Source organism: Marmota monax, unplaced genomic scaffold, assembly GCF_021218885.2.
Source record: "Marmota monax isolate L192 unplaced genomic scaffold, Marmota_monax_Labrador192_F-V1.1 WCK01_AAM20220418_F8-fsc00060, whole genome shotgun sequence".
In the NCBI taxonomy this organism is placed as follows: Eukaryota; Metazoa; Chordata; class Mammalia; order Rodentia; family Sciuridae; genus Marmota; species Marmota monax.
Genome location: NW_026692826.1, coordinates 2,749,420 through 2,771,939, shown reverse-complemented (window position 1 = coordinate 2,771,939; position 22,520 = coordinate 2,749,420). Strand labels below are relative to the sequence as shown.

General features: G+C 36.1%; 1 protein-coding gene across 3 annotated transcripts in view; it reads right to left on the bottom strand.

Annotated features, from left to right (window-relative positions):
- Ccdc102b (coiled-coil domain containing 102B) overlaps nt 1-22,520 on the bottom strand; it is a 197,030-nt gene that overhangs the window by 58,602 nt on the left and 115,908 nt on the right. Inside the window, exon 7 of one of the 3 annotated variants that reach the window (XM_046448632.2) lies at nt 18,639-19,160. The exons of the other annotated variants lie outside the window; for them this stretch is intronic. Coding sequence (XP_046304588.1) covers nt 19,134-19,160 — 27 coding nt within the window. The 3' untranslated portion in view covers nt 18,639-19,133. Of the gene's footprint in view, nt 1-18,638; nt 19,161-22,520 lie in introns of those variants that run through there. 3 annotated transcript variants of the gene reach the window in all.

The window sequence follows — 22,520 nt, the reverse complement described above, 5'->3', positions numbered from 1 at the left end:
CACCCTGATATGGTTATTATATATTGTGGACATGTACTAAATAAAATATGTATAATTCTATGTCAAAATAGATTTTAAAACAAAAACTCAATAGCCACCAGAACCTGTCTTCCTCTTGTTCCTGGACACACAGCTGGACTACATTTCTCAGTCTCCCCTGCAGCTAGCTATGGTCCTGTGGCTGAGTTTGGTCAGCGGATATGACTGGGAGTGTTTCCTGTCACTCCTGTGTTTGTAGAGAGCTCTGTTATGGATTGATATCTTCAGCCAGAAGGAAGGAAAAAGCAATAATACCTTAGATAACATTTCTCAGAACCTGCATGCCACCATTAATACCTTCCCCAAGGAATCTTTTTAGATATATTTTTCCCTAATCCTCCCTCCCCATGAAGTTTTGATATTGTGGATACATTATATAGTTATTGTATATCGTTATTTACATTTCATGGTCCTTCAGAGGACCATGAACTATAGTGATATCTAAAACTGTTTTGGCCTTCCTTAGGGGAACACAGTTTTTACACGACAGAATGATATGGCCCATGTGGAGAATGTGAACCCTAGGAGTATTCAAAGGACAAAATATAAGGCTTCAGGGTCACAGAGTGCTGTGTGAATATGGTATAAATAAAATAAGCTGAGTCATTGCACATTTAGCCTAACCTAAGCAACATGTACTTAACACAAATGACTTAAAAAGTATTAATGTAAAATTAAACAAATGCTTTGCCTGCATATTCTCTAGCTAAAGAAGTCAATAGTTGGCCAAAGTTAATCTGTAAAGTCCCAATTATAGAAAACCAGATAAGTAATTTCTCTGGATAATATTAATAATGGTTCACAAATTATATCTGCCATGAAAAGAAATAATGTCAGACTGTGATGTCATTATGCTGTAAGCTTATCCACTCAATCATAGAATTTCTTCCCAAACAAACCTAAGGGTTGGGTGGGGAGGGGGTGCCATTGTAATTCAGTGCTTAATTACTGCCCTACTTCCCATATTCTCATTCTCTCACCTTTCTCAGAGCTATCTCTATGATAAACCCATCAGTATATCATAGAATATTCATAGACTGGCTACTTTTTATTTAAAACACTTTAAACATAGTACTAAATATATTCTGCAATCCATTAGTCCATTTTGCATTTTCTCAAATATACAGAGGCTTAACAAAGTGAAATCAAGTGAGAATCCTTCAGGTTCAATAACATGGAACTAATTATTTAATATTAATTAATTTTGAAATATAAAATAAATGCTATATTCTATTTAGGTCAAACAAATGCAAAATAATCTGTAATAATCATTATCACTTTCAATTTTAAGCTAAATGATAACATAATAAATAATACCTACATACAAATTTCTCATTGTTACATTTAAGTAGGTAATAAAATATTACATATTAGTTTTTATTACTTTAACAACTAAAATGTCATTAAACTCTTTCTCCAGTTATTTTAATTTTTCAAGTATATATACAACTTAAGATTCATATGGAATTTTGTCAACTAATGATAATTTATGTTATTTTTTACCTGAAGGAGAAGAGTGGCTTATTTCCCAATTCTAGTCTTCTTGGTTATACAAAACACTTTCAGCCCAATTGTATGTGCCACTAAGGAACAAAAATACCCATAAAGAATTTGTGTTATGACAAAGAAAATTGGGATACCCTAAAAAACAAAATGTAAAAACTACCTTAAATTTTAGAGTGACCACATCATTGAGCTGTGTCTAAATTTATTAATCATACCTCATTCAGAGTAAAGAATAACAAATGAATTTCAAGTGCTCCTTTCATAACAATAGCAGTGTTTTCCAGCATGCAAAATAAGGTAGTCTTTAAATAAAGCATCTGTTTATGTCGGTGTGTAATTTTTTGATCTTGCAATTGCTATAGGTTTCTCAACTTTGCAAATTATTCCTGTTTACAGTTTAACCAGTCCTTTCTGTTAAAATATCCTTCTAAATAGTCAGAGGGTCATTTGTGGGATATGGAAAATTAAAACAACCACCTAAATTTCCCAGTGATTTTCAGAAGAAATCTTTCAGTCAGTGCCAATATGTTTGATCCTTGTATTTATACAATTCATAAGTTATGGGAAATAGCTTACATCTTGCCTTTGTGTAGATTAAAATGGGTAACTTCCTAGCAGAGACAGAGCAGAAATCAGAGTCACTGCATGAAGATCTCCTCTACTTGGAGGATCCAAGTAAACATCACCAGAAGACCAAAATCTCATTCTCCAAGAAACAGAAGTTGTTGCGATGGTTGATGTGTATTTGAAAATTTTTAAATGAAATGGATGGACAAATTAATTGCCAGGAATTATTAAACATGATGGAAATGAGCAGACTAAATCCCAATTTATGATTTTATACTTTCTTAATGCTCTGGGGCTCTGGCCCCCTGTTGTTCCTGTCTGCTGGGGGGAAACAAGCCTCAGAGGCCCACAGCAGGGGCGGCCATGAAAGCTGTTCTCTTTCCTCAGTAAAGCCAATGCAGAGGCAGTCTGTTGGAAAAACCAACACTTTTATAAAATGGGAAACTCAGTAGAAGGAGAAAATTACTCCACTTCAAGTAGAAATCTCTTAGAGAACCTTTCCATCCATGTGGTAGAAACCAAAGTTGTTATCTTATGAGACACTGAAGGATGAAATTAAGGATTTGCTCGCTGTGATACCCTTACTGTGTGCAAATTCCAAGAGGCCTCTGTTGGGCCACACTTTCTGCTCAAATTATTAAGACTTCTGCTCCAATCTAATAAAATTAATACTGAATTTCAACATCATCTCAATATTCTCCATGGATGTGAAAAACATATAATTACAACTTGGGATATTTAAAAAATATATTTCATTAAGACCTGCAATGTATCACTGAGCACACATTCCTAATCTTCCTGCTGATCTGTTTTATCATCTCCCATCACTACTGTCTGAATAAATGCTTTCCAATTCTGCCAAGTCATCATGACCTCCGTCCCTTTAACTTCATAAATTTCTCTGCCACTTCCCTTCCTATTGAGCTTAGATATTAAGATACATCCATTCAACTAATTTCTTGGTCTACAATAACTCATCGTCTCCTCTATGCAAAGTATACCTGCTCAGAAAAGCATCAGTTTTATTCTATTTGCAAATATTAAGATGGCTCAAATCTCTCCCAATTAAAAAAAAATACTCTACCGCCTGTTATTGTAGTTCTAATTTTTAAAATTCTCACAAATACCTTTAAAGAGCAGCCTGCTCTAGTTTCTTCCATTTCTTGACCTTCCACAGCCATGTGTCCTATTCCATTCCAGTCAGTTTCTTCCCCTGGTACCCATCTGTGAAGCTCTCACCAAGATCACCATCACCTCCCATGTTGTAAATCCCAAGGACATTTTTTATCACTCATTTTATCTCTAGGAATCACTTGATGGAGACGATCACTCTGTGCTCCTGGAGTTCTGGATTTCAAGCAACATCACAATCTTGTTTATGCGAGGAGCATTTTTTTGATGCTTCTCTTCAGTTTGATTGCATGTTCTATCTTCCCTCACAAATGCTCACATATTACTTCTGTGGGGTCAGTCACAGTTTCTTATTTGTCCTCCCTCCACTCTCAGCCTTTCACCTTCGTACAGGATTGATACCACTCTGTGTTGAAGATTCTGAAATCCACACAATGCTTCTGATGTCCAGATCCATATAATATTAAAAGCAAAGCTTCACAAAAGTTTGGTGTTTGGAGCCTTTACTACAAGCTAGTCTTGAGGATAAGCACTCCTCTTGCTGAATTATCTGTCAATCCTCCTTCAGGACCTACAAAGTAGGTGCTATATCACCACCATTGTATAAATATGGAAACCAATGCTTGGATAAAAGAGGTGCCCAAGGTCACATGGTCAGCACGTGGACGAGTCAGAATTTATTCTAAATCCCAGGTTTGAATTCTTAACTATTACATGACCATGTTTCTTAACCATTACAATGCCATACGTTTTCTGAAAATTAGAGGTTTTGTGTACTTCAAATCAAATCCATCTGAAACTCACTTATGAAGTCCTCCATTCTGCCCTGTACACATGCACTCCCTCTGAAAAGATTCATTGCACTTCCAGTGTATATAATGTAATTTATCTCTGCACAAAGCTCCATTTCCAGGCACTGACTCAAGCAGCTCTCCCTCCTTTCTGTCTCCAAATACTTCCAATCTCTTAGTTACCTGCAATTATAGGAGGCTCCTCTTTTCCAGAGTGTTGACCATGCATTCTGTTATTCTCTGTCTTGGTTACCATTATATCACCAGAAACAGGGAAAGTGGTAGGTACTATTTGACTTTCAAAAAAGTCTAGTTAACTTATGGGTTAAATGCATTAACTATGTGTATCATATTTTGTGTGATTATTGATATTTAAATCTATAAACCACATGTAAACATGTTTTTTGAGGATTATTTGGCTACTCCTCAGGTAGGAAAATTTCTACCCAATAGGCTACCATATGTGGAATAAAATATACAAGTTATATGAATACAAGAAATAGGAGGATATAGAAACTGTTGAGCATTCAATCCAAACTCTACTGGAAAGAAAGTTTTTCTCACTAACAAAGTATTCTCTGTACCTCCCAGAGGTTGTTCCTGTCCTAACTGGTTTCAGAATATTTAATGTATGAATGCTTAAGTAATTGAAAGAGATAATGATGTGCCATGCATTATCAATGTGTTATAGACATTATCTTATTTTATTTTCATAGTATCTTTTGAGGATTCTTAATCAGGAATCTAGGACTTAATGCTGTTTTAAAACCCTATCTAGATTGTGGAACCTATGAAGTCCACTCTCTTGTGAATCACTTTTCTTTCCATTTCACACACTAACTCCATTTATCTTAGACTCTAATATTTCAAGGTGGTATGATCAGTTGGCGTTTCAAGCAAAATCTAAACTTTGGCTCATTTTATATGGACTTTTTGTAAATCATTGGTTATATCATCTGACTTCTAAAACTTGCTAAAAGTAAGCTAAATTTAGTATTTTTCTGATTCATCTATACCAGATTTTCCAATTATAGCTCAAGGTAATTATTTATCAATTTTTTTTCCTTAGAATCAAATGTCTATTACTGTATTTTACTAAATAAACATTTCGTAAAAAAAACTGTTAAACACAAATTAAATGTGAAAATCCAAGTAGTGAAAAACCATGTCAAAAGTGAAATTCATCTTCAAAAAAACAGATTAAGAAAAGCAATTCCACAAAAATATTCATTAGATAATATTATATTCATAGTAAAAGCAACTTATGTTAATAATGGCAATAATATTCACTTTAGAAATATTTTAATAATTCCATTGGTACTCATGACTTTTAATGTATGTGAAATAATACTCAATCATCTCATAACTTCAAATCAAATTAACACGCACATTTATTATAGTGGTTTCTAAAAGAGAATTATGTTCTATTTAGCTTTTAACTCTTTTAAATGAGATAACTATTTTAAAAATAGATACCAGAAACAAGTCAAAGTAAAAAAGCTAATAGAAATTTTCAATTCTACCTTCCCCTAATGGATGTTTTATAAATTACTACAGATGCTTTATCTTCTAATATCATTCATCATGGCTGGTATAAAGCCATTAGGCAGTTTCAAAGGCAGAAACAGTGATTAACATAAAATTATAAATATTGAGACTATGTTTGGTTAAACAGCTTAAAACACTTTAAAATATGTTTATATTTTCTCCTGGTTATCTTCCAGTTTAAATTTTGTAACTTTCTAACCCTAAATAATCTTCATTATTACTATAATGCCGAATAGTATCATAAGAACCAATACATAACCATGAGTTATTCCTCTACCACCTTCCTCACTAAATGGTACAAATGCCAACAAGTCTCCATCCTGGGTTACTTGTTATCCTCAGCCCAATTTTCACAATATTTTGATAAATTATCATCCTATCAGAAATAAATGTATGGGTGTAATATCAATCATCATATTTTTGTCTTGAATGATATGCTTAGCAAAAGCAAAGAAGTGTCAAGAGGTCGCTGTTTTTCAAAATCTTTTTACAAGTCTCATAGTTTGTGTACAGGTAGCATGCTACCCAAAATAGCCAAATTATCAGAACTGGCACATATCAATTGCAATGATGTTCACTATATAACATTCATCAGTAAACTTTCCAGTGGGCAGAAGGACCACTGGTGAATATGATTAAGAGATAACTGTAGGGTGTCCTCAGTTATGAATCAAGGCATTATTGTCTCAGAGTAACATTGTCCTTCCACTTCCAAATCTCAATACTGCTCATCTGAATTAGTATCCACACATAAACAAATGCAAGATGATCATTTATGTTATAGCTTGGAAAAGCAATGCCATATAGTATGCATCTAGGAAATGAGAGGGAAAAGCTGTTAACATTGTAAGAGAGCACCAACTTTGTGGTCAAGAACAACACAAAGAAACTGAGATGAAAAACATTGAATCAAAATGCTTACCTGGTACCACGTTTTCAGTGACATCGCCCTCCCAGTGAATGATTAGACAAGTAATCAAGCTGCTGTTGTTCTCAGTCCTGTCTTATATTACCCCAGCAGGCCATATTGATTTCATCAGACTATATAGGGTGTGGCATTTATTTATTAATAATTTCTCCAAGTGATTTTAAGAAGCAGCTAGGGTCAAGAATTGTAGGATTAAATATAATTTTCTCCACAGATACTCTGAATGTGTCCGTAGGCCCCACTATAGCCCTGCCCGTTCAGGAGGTTAGGGCTAAAGACCAATGACCTGTGTGTAACAAGTCTAATGATTATGACAACCCACTATCATTGGCACTAGTAAAGGTGCTCATACCACTCAATGAACTTTGTCAGTACTGCACCACAGCCTTGAGTGAGGGCTGGCATGGGCTTGCATGTGAAGAAGAGGGGTCAAAGAAAGAAAGGCATGCGGGGGGTCTGTGACTAAGAATTGCTGGACCTCCCCAAGACTTCCATGGAGATTTTCTTGCCAATTTGAAAAGCAGTATGTCCAGAGTGCTTTAATGCTGCACTTGTTTTGGTATCTCCAACAAAATCAGGGTACATACGGTATGTAAGGAGAGGCAGATATGACCTCACAGAATGAGAAATTTTGATACAAATTTTAATAAAATAGGTATTTCAGAAACTTCACTCCTAACAGAGTTCCTTGGTTGGAAATGATGGCACTTACAGCAATAAACATGCAACAAAATGAGCACTTCGTGGAGGTAGCTCTGGGACAAACAGCAAATTTTGCTGATGATGGTCACAGATTGCTTTTGTAGTTAGTAAATTAAAAATAATCCCCAAGTATCTATATATCCATTATCATAAATCCATCTACTGCAAAGGCAGGCTTGTTATGGCCAGAGTGTAGTTCAGTCTATGTTGGTGGTTACTCATGTGTGATATTGTTTTTAGATGATATAAGAATGATAAGCTTAATGCAATTCTGTTACCAGGGTCACCCCTAACACTTTAATTTTTGGTTCACAGGATGGCAGTTTGATTCAAACAATGCTTTCTTCAATGTGCAGTGCAAATCTGTGTTTGAATGGAGAATGGTTTGCTTATTGCTGTTACTCAGGTTTGTAGAATCACAGGTTTCTCTTCTGGGGATGGGGATTATAAAAATGCCTATCTAAGAATACCTTTTTATGATCTCATGTCTGTACCATACCTGACAGAAGGCATTGAACATGCTATGTGCACAACTCATAGGAACTATTTTCTTATTAAATAATGTTATTTAATATTATGCAATTAGTTGCTAAATAAAACAATGAAATCATCATTTTAGCATCTACATAGTTTGCATTATTTACATAGATATTGTATTACAGTTATTTAAATGTATAGACATTTTTATACCCTGATTTCTGTATTGCCCAATAAAAATACATTTCATATAGTTTTGTATACATACAAAATGTACATTTTTATGCCTATGAAACTTATCTAGGAATCCAATAAATTATTAAATAATAAATCTGGTAAGTATTTATTAAAATGGGACACACTGGAAAAAAAGATAAACAAAATAGTATGTGTGTCTCTGTGCATATATTTTAATTTATCAGATGCTTCATTTTCCTTTCTTTGTAGTAGAAGGTAATATGGCAGATGAATGGAACATGGAATTTTCAATCATATTGATTCATTCAATTTGACATAAAGGCTATTTCTTTGTTTCAAGCCATATGCAAAATCAAGAGATTGGAAGGCTTAGCAGTGTCAGGGTTGAACAAGTTACTGAACCTCTCTGACTTTAGAGTCAGAAAGCTTAGGCTTCTGTTTGTAAAATGTCAATAATAAATCTACATCTTAAGGTTTTTGTTAACACAAACTCAAATAGGCCAATATAATGATGCATAGTAGGTGCTTAGCAAATAACTTTTCTCCCTTGGGAATCTTAGCAGTGTCCCAGCTCCATGATCCTGCCACCTGGGTGCAAGAGAGTTATGGGTTTGGGTATATAGACAATGTGGCCATGAAGGAGTAGCCTGTGAGAGTAGCATTCCTGATACCTGTTAGGAAGCACCTGAGAAGTTGTAAGGAGAGAGGGATGATTAATATTCACTACTGGAGTCTGGAGAAACCATCACCTGTTTAGCTGAGTCCAGAAGCAGCACAGTTTGTCTTCCCATCTTGCTCCTCCAGGAACAGAAAAGCCCAGGTAGGCATGGCTGAGTCCCCTGTGCCTGAGGCTGTCAACCACAGTTCATGAAGGTGAAGTGGCTCTGTGCATGTTCAAACACCCAGTAGGGCAAGCTTTCTTCATTCAGACTGATAGAAATTCAGATGTGCCAGGCTTGGTTGCCCACGCCTATAATCTCAGTGGCTCAGGAGGCTGACACAGGAGGACTGTGAGTCCAAAGCCAGCCTTGGCAAAAGTAAGGTACTAAGTAACTCAGTGAGACCTTGCCTCTAAATAAAAATACAAAATAGGGCTGGGGATGTGGCTCAGCGATCGAGTGCCTATGAGTTCACTTCCCAGTATCCGCCACCAAAAAAAATTAAAAATAAGAAATAAAATAAAATAAAATTTGCATGCTTCATCTGGCACTTGCCTTTAGTTTATGCAACATGGTTATTGAAGACACAATATTTGGTGATATTGTTTATGTGGCTTACCAAACCAATGTAATATTGATGCAAAACAATAAGTCCTAAACAACAGTAATCTCTATCCCTAGTGAGACATCACAAGCCCTTCAAGTTCAACAGCCCTTGTATATGTTGTAATGAGTATACCATAGAACTACATTCTCAAATGAGCAGGGAGGAGGATGTACAGTCACCCACATTTCCTAATGCAACTGACTTAATGCAGGCCAAGTGGAAAGTGCACCTGTACCTGCTCATCTGCAATAATACCTTTACTCTGTTCTGGGACTTATCCAGTAAGCCAAGTATGGAACCCTGACTGCATAGCTGAGGTCAACAATGGCAGCTGGACTCAGCCTTCAGATTGGAATTCTGTTAAAATATCATCAATGAAGTATGATTCAGACAAAAGGACTAGAATTAGTTACAGCCTCTATCAGAATATTAAATCTAAGTTGCAGAGTAATGACATCATATTAGTTTTGCTCTAGTTGCAAATGTATGACAAACATTGGTTTAAACAAAATAAATTTATTCTTTGGGGAGCTGGAGATCAGATATCTGCCATGGCTCTTACTTGTTAGAACTGCATTTTTTTTCCCTCTATAGGCTCTAAGGGATATTCAATTTCTTCAGTCATTCAGATTGTTGGCAGAAATTAGGGCCTTGTGTTAAAAGGGCCAATGTCTGCATTTTTTTTTTTTTCTGGCTGTCAGCTATTAGACTTGGTCAGTTCATAAAAGCTGCCTGAATTCCTTGGCTCATGCCTACTTCCCCCATCTTTAGAGGTAGCAACAGCAGATGGAGTCCTTCTCATGCTGAAAGCTCTGACCAAATTTTCTGTCTGGATTTCTCACTTTTCAGAACCATGTGATTACATTCGTCTCAAGGAGATAAACCAGGAAAATCTTCATATTCAGTTATTTGTTTACTTTTATGGTGCTGGAAAGAGAACTTTGCTAATACTAGGCAAGCATTCTACCAATGAGCTGCATTCCCAGCCCAATTTCCCTATTTAATACTAGCTGATTAGCATCCTCTGGTCCACATGCAAAACATCTTGTATTATATAAAAAAAAAAATAACACATTCACCATTTCCTGGGACCGAGGTATAAAAGTCTTCAAGAGCTATTATTCTATCTAGCATAGATATGCAGATATAAAAATTTAAATTCAACCAAGAATATGTAGTACAAACAGGTGGATTCTTGGAAAAGGAAGTTCACCATGGCCCTGACATTTCTACTTATTATTGTTGCCAGTGCATCTGAAGTAGTCACGTAGGTAGTTAGGGATCAAGGTAACCATATAATGATCTCTTTAGAAACTCTTGGTCTCTGGATGAGTGCAACTTGTTCAGTTGTATGGATATTTGAAATGTTTAGTTAAAATTTAAGGCCCTGAATAGTGCTATACTTTGGCAAGTGGATCTACCTTTGTTCTACAGACCACTTCTTGGGATTTGGGAACAAGCAAACAGGTCTACCATGTGTTGAATCTCTTTTTTACTATCCTACAATATTCCTGCCCTGGTTTGTTGTTTACCTTTGGCACTTATGTAGTGTGGCAAACCAGCCTCATACTCGCTTAATCACTGAATAGGTTGAATTGTTTCCTTGTTAAAATGTACCCACGCCCTAATCCCAGTAACTAAGAATATGATCTTATTTGGAAGCAAAGTCTCAATATAATTAAGAGTCTTGTGGTGAGATCTTGGATTGAGAATTGGCCCTAAATTCACTGATTGACACACTTCTGTGAATAAAGAAAGGGGGATTTGATAAGCACAAAAACAGAGACTACAGAGATAGGGAGATGAAGGTAAAGATTAGAGTGCTGTTGCCAGAAATCCAGGAATAACAGGAGGGGCCAGAAGCTGCAGGAGACAAGGGAGGGTTCTCAGCAAGTGCCTTTGGTAAAAATACATAAGAATAAGAAAGCTGTATTTCTCTCTCCTAGGCATGTTCACATAGGAGCCTGGATTCCTATTAAAGATTAGAAATGTGTTCAATATAAGAAAGTTTCATTCTCTCTTCTATTGCATATATTCCTTCTAAATATTTACATATATGCTGGATAACAAAGCTTCACTATCTCTTTAAATACAGTAAGTACTGGGAACTAGTGGTTGGTGAAATTAATATGCCATTTATAAAAATAAATATAATATTTATGAATAGTACATATCATAAAATACTTCTCCCTAAAACAGACATAAGGGGTAAACTCTAAAGTGTTTTAAGGACTAATTTTCTGGAGCACAGACATGCAAAAAGTTCCCCATGATTCACACATGCTGTAACCACACTGCACGTGGAGCCACGATAACACCCAGTCACTTTCTCTATACACACAAATCAGATCTGGTGTTTAAGAGCTAAATACTGAGAAACACAACTTTTGGGGCAGGAGTCCCCTGTGTTTCTCCTTTGCTAGCAAAGCAATAAACCTTCTCCTTCTTTTTTCTCAAAACCATGTCCTCATTATTGGATTGGCATCAGGGACAAGGACCAAACAAGCTTTAGGCAACAAATTTGGTACCCTGGGTAGAACCCAAGAGCAGCCCCCACTCCAGCTTTCTTGGGTAGTCCTGACTTTCTAAGGAACCCCACTTCCATGCTGAAGATGCAAGATGGCTGGCAAACTTGTTGAGAGCCAACTGCAGGAAAGTTAGGAGATGGGTGAGTTTGCTTCAGGCAGAACTAGAGTAGCTGTTTCTGTGAGTTAAAGGGAGGGACTGAGGGACCATCCCAATAGCTGCTGAAGCTCCTTTTGCTTCAGGGAACTCCTGCCTTCTCTCCCTAAATGGTACAGAAAGCTCCACAGTGGTCCACTTTGAGAAAAACGAAACTGAACTCAAGTCTCAACACCCCTGGCTCTCTGGTAAGTCCCCTGGTGTGCACACTGAGACCCTTGATTCCACATGTCTGGTTCCTCTTTATGTGAACATCTGTGTCACTACTGGTATAGGAGTCATGGTTAAGAGGGACTAGAAAACCTAGGGATATTTACTCCCTTCTGATCTGTTCTGTTTTCATCTGTTTGTTGGCCTTGGGTTTGGGAATTCCCTCTGGCTGGCTGGCTGTGTTTTTGTTTGTCTGTATATATTATCACCCCTTTTAAGACATGGCCAATTCTGTGTTGATCCTATAGGTAGTCTCATGGGAAAGATCTTGGCTGGTCAATTTAAAGGTTCCCATCTCTTGGCCAAGGTTTTGGGTCTCCTCTCTGGTTGTCTCTGTATTTGGTTTTTGTAGGATCTTACAATTAGAGTTAGTCTGTTAGAAGTAAAGCAAGTTGAAGGGCCACCTATATTATAAGCCTAAGATAACATTTTACTGTAATGATCTGGCTTTTGAATAGCTTTCTGGATTATTATACAATCTTGCAGTTAGAATTGGTCTGTCAAATTTGAAGTAAGTGGAAGAAATTTGTATGTGTAGATCTGTCTGTTTTAAAGATTCCCATCTGCTGTCAACCCTGGTTTCTGTGATCCTCTTTTTCTTTTTTTTTTTTTTTTTGTATCTGTTACTGGTCTTTTAAGACAAGGGCCATGTTGTGTTGATTTTATCCATAGTCTCTAGAGCAGAGAAATCTTGGCTGAATGGGTCACATATTGGTATAAGTCTGTCTAAGAAAAAGATGGTTTACTATAACACAATCTTGCCTTTGAATGGTTTTTCTGGATCATTATACAATCTTGACATTGAGGTTGGTCAGGGGCAAAGTATATAAAAGAGATTCTATATGTAGAGATATTTATGCAGTTGTATGATAAGGGTCAGAACCATCAGGAAATAAGTTGAAAGTGCCAAAAGACACTGCCTCTGGTGTGCAAGGATAGCAGCACACCAGAAGAAAGGGTTAACAAGATTTATATCTTTTAAACCCAGTCCTGGCACTCCCAGCACTGTTTCTTAGCCTGGCTTCAGGCAGCTACAGATAATCTTACTGTGGTCAAGGACACTATCCCTAAACTGGGAAAATTCCCAGAAAAGAAGCCTAGGCCATAGAAAAATGGCCAAAGAGAACCTCTGCCCTGCCTTCTAGCCCCTTTTGCTCATGGAGGGTGGAGGCTGCTGGCTAAAAAGGATGTGGCACTAGGTTTAAGCACTGTTTATGACCTGAGGACAGGAATACTTTCCCCCTTTTAAGATCTGACAGGACACCCCGCTTGGCCCGGGGAAAATCAGTTCTTGCAATCCATCACTGGGGAAAGCAGTTCTTACTATAACAGTACCCCATCAAACTAAATGCATGGGGAGACTGGCAGAATTAACAATGGCACTCAAAAAGAAAAAGACAAACTAAGGCAAACCCTTGTCTCTGCAAAGGTATCTTCAAGGAAGCCTAAAGAAAAAGAAAAAGAAAAGGACCTCTTCCATTACATATCAACATGCAGAGTATAAGAAAAAAGCCCAAAAGGAGACTCTGGGTAAAATTGACAATGGGGAACTCACTTAAAGTTGTTGGAATTGTGATAATGATAAGACAGAGAGGTCAGGCTAAAAAATATCCTGTACTCCAACCCCTTGACTGCCACCTGAGAGAGAAAAGATTAAGACCATTTTTGTATATGGCAGATTTTCCAAACCTCTCCTTGGGATGAAATTTGTTTTGTAAATTACATTTGCAGATAAAATTAATAAGGATTACTTTAGAATATGAATTTAAGAAAGAGTGTGAAACTAAAAAAGAAAAAAGAATTATAGGTATGGAAATACTTTAGAATGTAAAATTAGAAGGTAAAAGAAATGTCTCTGGATAAGAAACTATTTTTGTCTGGCAAAGTAATATTCTTGTGCTAAAGTCCAATATAAAAGAAAACTAAACTAAGGATGTAAAGAAGTTGTGAATGTTTAAGGAAGTAAGTCGCAGACAGTTTGTGGAAGGTAAATCTCAAAAAGTTTGTGATTGTGATTAAATTGGCTATAATTAGCACAGTCAATTAAAGTTATTTGAACTTTAAAGAACTAATATGAAGCAAAGTCTGAAACATAGATCTCCTCTTACCCATCAGGATAATTTTCCTGTATTTGTTAGATTTTATTACTTGGGGAAACTAAGTCTTAAAGGCATTAGGATTTGTACCTGTTTTAAAAAAGTCTTAAATGATTACTTTGTAACTGGATAAGCAAACAAATGTTATTTAGATTATAATAATATAAATGACAACCTAAATATATGTGATTAGGTATATATATGCATCTGAGAATTATTATCTGTCTAAGGCTTTTGTAAGTATTATGTAAAAGTTTATAAAGTGAAAGTTTATGTAATTTTACTGGCAAGATAACTAATGAACACTTTTGTACATTGTATCTGACATAGATGGGCCACACTATCATTTGAAGACCTGTTTTACATCTGTTTGCTTTGATTAAATCAATTTCTGATGATTAACAATTTCTTAAATTTTTGAGTTTTAAGGCTATCTTTTATTTTTTCCTAATCCATGCAGACCTGTGATTATAGTTACTGTATACTATGGATTCAAAATTGTACTTTAAAAGTTAACATTAGTTAAATGTAAAGCTTAGGAGAGGACTTTGCCAAGTTGATGTTCTCCAAACTAAAATTATCAGTAGTAATTGTCTCAGATTTGTATAGAAATAACAAATTTGGTTGATACTTATTCATGTTATTTGATGTTTTATAGCTGGACAAAGTAACCTGTTGTCAGTATTTTATATATACAATTTTGTGTTACTCTTCACCCTATATTAGGAATTTAAATGTATTTTTGGAAGGTAATAAGGACAGCCTGATCTATTTAAAGGTGACATTATAAAACATGGAAGCATTTTACCACACTTTTCCACAAAAAAAGCCTTTGTTTGTTTCATGTTTTGATGTAATGTTGTATTGTGTTATTTGTCAAGAGCCCTGCCTTACTTAAGATAAAACTCTGCCACCCACCTTACTCCATGTTAGAATGGCTCCAAAATAGGCTAAACATGAGCTCATTTATAGTTGTGTTCAAAAGATCAGATTATGTTGTAAAAATGACCATGATCTCAAAATAAACAGGGATATAATATTTTTAAAAAGTTAAATACCTCTTCCTTATTCTACTTAATGATTAGCAAAATTAGTTTTCAATTTCCTATTTTCTTTTGAAACAATAGAGTGAGATTACTTTTTAGTTTACAGCCCATAATTTCTTTAAAACCTACATATTTCAAAAAATATACTTGCTGTAAATTCTGGAACCATTTTGATAGCATTGAATTACAAACAAATTCAAATTTTCCTAAATGAAGAATAAAATATATTGACTCAGATACTTGAAAGGCTCAGGGGTACAGTGTTGGTGCTCAAGAAGTCATTAATTTTATAACTTTTACCTTCATAAATAAAGTAGATACTTTATTCAGAAATAAAGTAGATGTTTCTGTGTAAGTTTAGAATCTTCTGATCTCTAGTGACAAGATCATTGTTCTAATAAATAAACTTGGCATTTTCTAATTGCTTTTTATCATGCTAGATGGGTCAATATTTGGTCTACCACAGTGACATATTTGCCTTAGAGGTATGTGCCTCTGTGTACTAAAAGAAAAAATACTAGGTACACACACACACATGTATAAAAATTACCAGAGTGTGCATATGACAAATAAAATGGTTGAGTATATTCATAGATAGTAAATGTCACCTTGTCCAGTTTTTATGTAAAAGCAGTTTATTTTCAGGTTGTATTGCTACTGTGATGTGAAGAATGGTGATTACAGTGAAAAAAACATTTGGAATCTGTTATGGTTTGAAAATAAGCTGTTCCTGGAGAAGATTATGTGACAGCATTCAGAGGTGAAATTACTAAATTATGAGACCTGTAGCTGAATCAGTGGGATAATTCATTTGCTGGATTAATAACAGAAAGGATTACTGGGTGTAACTGTAGGCAGGTGGGGCATAGCTGAAGGAAGTAGATCACTGGGGGTACACATTTGGTGTTTATATCTTTCCTTGATCCCTTCCTCTCTCTCAGTCCCTGCTCTCTGGATGCCATAGCTTAGCCTTGCTCCTCCACACACCCTTCTTCCATGATGTTCTGCCTCATCTTGTGTCCGGAGCAATTTCAGTCAGCCAACTATGAACTGAATTTCTAAAACTGTGAGCCCTGAAATAAACTTCTTCTCTAAATTGTTTTTGTCAGGTATTTTGGTTCCAGTAATAAATAGCTGACTAACAGAATAAAAAGAGAGAAAGACACAGAGCAAAATGTTGCCATTCTTAGATAAATTAAAAGTCAACAGTATTTTACAGAGAATGTTAAAACATTAAAAATAACAAGTTTTCACAAGTTGGATAATTAAAGAAACTTAGCTCTTTCATTAGCATATGTCAAGAAAAATCTCAATTGATGAATAAAGTCCTTAATACAAGATGGAAAGTATTTGAATCCTAAGGCAAATAAATTTGGACAGAGAGGAACAACAAGATCTAAAGATCCGCCTACTAAAAAAGGTCATGACATGACAGTTCCCTTAGCTACACCAGCTAAGTATAACCACCAGATCTGTTCCCAATAGAAGGTAGGAGGTTAATTTAGGAATCCTCTGACCCCTTTCTGTACCTTCCCTCCATTCCCACAGCAGGTGAATTTTGGCTGAGCACAGCTACTCCCCTCCCCTCACCTGCAATCATCGAATTTCTCGGGGATGGCTACCACCAGCCCAGTGTCTGCAACAGAAAGAGACCTCAGGGATCTGGAACCCTATTTTCCTCCATGTATCTCTTCCTCAATGCCACTGCTCTTGTCCTGCTCCCAAGACACTTAAAACTATCTCATAAAAGAAAAGAAAACTGGTGGCTTTCAAGAAATTTGGCTTTCCAAATAAAAACAATGAAACAAATAAAAACAAGAGGCACAAAATCAAGCAAAACAGGAGGTGGAAATACAGTTCTGCTTTATCTGGAGCTCTGATTTGGAACCAAATCCTGCTTCAAAACCCCTGTCTGGTTGTTGCTGTTCCCTTGCTTCCTAATGATTTAGGATCAAGAGCAATACTGAGCCTGTGGAGCCACTGAGACCTGCAGCTTTTCCTTCCCAGGCTCATGCCACCACATCCACACCCCTGTCTTCTTTCAGGAGCTTGGATTCCATCCAGTGCAAGGAAGACCCTTACTCTCATCCAGTCCACATGGGGTGGGAGCTTGTGGATCACTCTGTTCTAGATCTCAATCTGAATTGCCAGTTCCTGGAATTGATATTATAACTTAATAATATCCAATTTGTTTTCATCTCCTACACATGACAGTAAGTTTCATGAAGACAGCTATCACAACGTGATATTCCATCTACACTGTAGGCCTGAAATGGATGACTATCTCCACATCCATCCAGCTTCCTCTAATTTTCCCTTCTATGATATGGCACATCCACATTTCCTTGAATCTCTTATAGGTCAAGCTCCAGAAATGATTCAGATGCTGTTAAAATGATGCATGAAAACTGATTTGGAACTGATTTTGGGGAGAGGCAATGAGGAGTAACAGAGCTGGTACGCCCAGTTCTACAGGGAACTCCCCACTTATATCCTGCAGCTGAGTTATAGCAATCAAAGCAGCAGACAGAAGGACATCCTGACTTCATGTCTTCCAGATGGTTCCCAGGAAGAACCCATCCTTTAGTTGGGCCTGTTCTGTGCTAGTGTCCTAACATCAGGCTAGTATTCCCCATTCTTCCAAATAATGCATTTTATCATATTACATGCCTTTCCAGTGTATTCCTATGTTGTTATTGACAACCAAACTCTTAGTGATCCAGGATAAAATACTTTTTATCTTTGTTGTCCTTTGTTTAAATAAAAACTTAAACAGTTAAGGTTTATATAAGAGGTACCACCCATTGTCATGTGCTAGACAATGCAAGAACCTTCAGAGGTGAACTGATTAGATTATAAGAGCTGTGAGTTGATCATTGGATTAAATCACTGAAATAGATCAACTAAGTGTTAACGAAAGGCAGGTAGGGTGTGGTTGGAGGAGGCAGGTAGCTGGGGGCGTGTCTTTGGGGTTTTTATTTGTCCTCACTGTGCAGAAGGAGCCTTCTGTTTCCTGGTGCTCATGTCCTGAAGTGCTTTGCTCATCCACACCCTTCTGCCATAATGTTCTGTTTCATCTTGAGCACAGAACAATGGAGTTGGCCATCTACAAACTCAGATCTCTGAAATGGAGGGCCCAAAATAAACTTTTCCTCCTCTAAAATCTTTCTTGTTTCTTTGGTCATAGCAGGAAAAAAAGCTGACTAAAAGAGTACATGTTGTGTAATATTTCAACCAGGTTAAACATATTTGTCATCAAACATTTATCATTTCTTTGTGGTAAAAAACATTCAAAATCCTTTCCTCTCCTTTTCTGCAATTTTCAGTACATTATCCTTATCACTGTATTAGGATTCTTTAGAGGAACAGAACCAAAAGGTGATACACACATGCCGCAGTCCGGCTGCAGCAAAATAACCAGGGGGTGACGAGCAACTTGTGTAGATTGATACAGCAGGAGTACAAGCCTTTTATTGTAGGACAGGAGGGGTATATATACATTCCACACAGCTTATCTAATTAACATAAACTAGATACAGCAGTCAACCAATAAGGAATCTCCACACTTAATGGCTCCCTGGCATTACTTCACAAACCACTCCCTTTCCCAAAATGCCAGGCCGCCATCTTGACTTGTTTACAGACTCTAACACACACACACACGTAATTATGAAAAGGGGATTATGAAAAGGGGATTGTTAGACAGGCTTAGACAATCAGAAGCTGGAGAGTCCCACAGTGGCCAAATGCAGGCTGGAGGCTGGAGGAAATGTAGCTGTTCAATGCAAGAATCTGGAGACTCAGAAGAAGAGAGATCAATGATGCCACCCAACACTAGGGCCAAAGGACTAAAAATTCCCTGAAGAATCACTGATCAGAGTCTTCTTTGGAAGAGTGCAGGAGCAGGAGTCTGGCATCCTCAGGACTGCAGCAATCAAGAACTCGATCAAAGTGCTCCCGCCTTTTCTATTTCCTGAAATAAATTAAAGAGTATTTGTATTAGTTCTTCTTTAAAAGTCTTGTAGAACTTGGCTGTGAATCATCCAGTCCTGGGCTTTTCTTAGTTTGTAGACTTTTGATGGCATCTTCTATTTTGTCACTTGAAATTGATCTGTTAAAATCGTATATATCATCCTGATTCAATTTGGGCAAATATATGACTCTAGAAATTTGTCAATGCTTTCGATATTTTCTATTTTATTGGAATACAAGTTTTCAAAATAATTCCTATTTATCTTCTGTATTTCTGTAGTGTCTGTTGTGATATTTCCTTTTTCATCCCATATGTTAGTAATTTGAGTTTTCTCTCTCCTTTTCTTTGTTAGTGTGGCTAAGGGTCTGTCAATTTTATTTTTTATTTTTTTCAAAGAACTAACTTTTTGTTCTGTCAATTTTTTCAATTCTTTTGTTTCAATTTCATTGATTTCAGCTCTCAATTTAATTATTTCCTGTCTTCTGCTACTTTTGGTGTTGATTTGTTCTTTTTCTAGGGCTTTGAGATGTAATGTTAAGTCATTTATTTGTTGACTTTTCCTTCTTTTAAGGAATGAACTCCATGCAATGAACTATCCTTTTAGAACTACTTTCATAGTGTCCCACTGATTTCAATATGTTATATCTGCACTCTCATTCATCTCTAAAAATTTTTTAATCTCCTCGTCGATGTCTTCTGCAACCCATTGTTCATTCAGTAGCGTATTATTTGGGGTTAGGGTTAGGTGTATAAAGATATGAATTGGTGTGAATATACTTTGTATATAACCAGAGATATGAAAACTTGTGCTCTATATGTGTAATAAGAATTGTAATGCATTCCTCTGTCATATATAAATAAAAAAATAAATATTTTTTTTTTTAAAAAGGAAGCATGTGGGGGTTAGCATGGTGGGCCCAGTTTATAGAATTATCTCCTTAAACTCATGTTCCCATAGCTCACATCTGTTACCTATCAAAAATATCTGAATTAGAAAGCTATGAGATCAGAGCTGAATTTCAGGAAATTTAATCCTATAGTCTCAGGTAGTCTGACTTGAATGTGAGAAACCCTGGAGGGGAAAGATATCAATTACAGCACTATTTCCAACAACCCAAGTAATGTATTATGAAGACACAGACCAGAGCAAGGCAGCAGAAGAGGATGTGGCAGAGATTACAAAAAGATATAAAATTGTTTCACATTAAATATAGGTACTCCATATATTCTTTATATATTCCTAGGTCTGACTCTCTCTCTCTCTCTCTCTCTCTCACACACACACACACACACACACACACAAAATATTTTGGAAAAAAATTTTATTTTGAAAGTTAAAAAAAAAAAAGAACTTGCTTAAGAATCAAGCTCTCAGCTGCTGCTGCTTCCTTGTTCTTTCTCCTTGTCTTCCACACAGGCTCCCAACCTACTGGATGATGCTGGTAATATTTAAGATGGGTCTCTGCCTCGGTTTGCTGCCCCACATACTAATCATGCCTAGAAACATCCTGAGACACCCAGAAGCCTCCTAATCTTAGGCATCTCCTAATTCAATCAAGTCGACAATTCATATTAATCAAGGTCATCCTACTCTGCAAAAGCATACTAGAACTTTTTATTCCTAACTGCAATTTTATAGCCATTGATCAGTCTTTCCCATCCCTCCCTTCCCACCAGTTATTTGTTAGATAATTCGATAAACAAATGATAGTAGATGCTATCTGAATTTACATGAAATTTCTTATATCTAAGAACATATTGTGCATCTTTTATAAAATTATGTCATACATTTTTCTTGTGTTCTTTGTGGATTATATCTTGCTAACACATGTGAAATAAGTAATGAGAGAGATTGCAATAGTTGAAAACTCACACTGCCCCTACATCACAGGAAAAAAAAAAAAACTGCAACATTTTTACATCAGTTTGAAAACACCTTCATATATATTTCCTTTACAACTATTAAAACTAAAAACTGGCTTAAAATGGCTTTCCCTTAAAATGAATTACATGTTGTTTGGTAAAAAAGTAGATAAGACAAATATAATAATAAATAATGAAAGCAGCATTTTTCATATGTACAGGTCAGGCTAATAAGTAGTGACTCACTGAGATATAAAGATGAGATAGAAAACATTAATAACTCAAACAATTCCCTGGAGAAAAGGATACATCAAAGTTTTTTTTAAAATTTTTTAATCCAAACATTCTTTATTTTTCCTCTATAGTAAATATAGCCAAACAACAACATATTAATTATGATAGGCTCACAAGGGTCAAAAATATACCAGTTATATCCACCCCAATTGTGCCAAATAAACAGTTTCTTTGTGAGAAATTAAATTAATTTTATCTGGCATAGGTAGGATAATTAATTTTTTTTTTTTAATTTTTTTTTATTGGTTGTTCAAAACATTATAAAGCTCTTCACATATCATATTTCATACATTAGATTCAAGTTGGTTATGAACTCCCAATTTTACCCCAAATACAGATTGCAGAATCACATCGGTTACACATCCACATTTTTACATAATGCCCTATTAGTAACTGTTGTATTCTGCTACCTTTCCTATCCTCTACCATCCCCCCTCCCTCCCCTCCCATCTTCTCTCTCTACCCCATCCACTGTAATTCATATCTCTCCTTGTTTATTTTCCCATTCCCCTCACAACCTCTTATATGTAATTTTGTATAACAATGAGGGTCTCCCTCCATTACCATGCAATTTCCCTTTTCTCTCCCTTTCCATCCCACCTCATGTATCTGTTTAATGTTAATCTTTTCTTCCTGCTCTTCCTCCCTGCTCTGTTCTTAGTTGCTCTCATTATATCAAAGAAGACATTTGGTATTTGTTTTTTAGGGATTGGCTAGCTTCACTAAGCATAATTAATTTTAACTGGCTTAAGGTAAAATTATTTTTGCAATACAGACTCAAGACAGTTAATTATTTGCCCATATGCTCCCAATCCCTGCACCTGCCTCACCTTGGCCTGACAAGCTTCTCAAATTCCCCTGCATCTTCAGACTCTGCCAAGGACAATACCACCAGCAGCCACCACCTTGCCTCCAGAAAAGAGAACCAGATTTTCAAATGTGGGTACAGCAAGTTGGAAAATATATTTTATTAGTGACATCTATTTAAATATAACTCTAAGGTATATTATACATTTGTAAAAATATATTATTTGAAATTACCAGTCACAAAAATACATGTTCCAATCACTGCCCTCACTGAACTTACACACACACACACACACACACACAGATATGCACACACTTAATAATCCCAAGTTAGAAATAACAATCTACCTTTCCCATAATAAAGAAGTGCCAGGCGTGGTGACACACCCCTGTAAT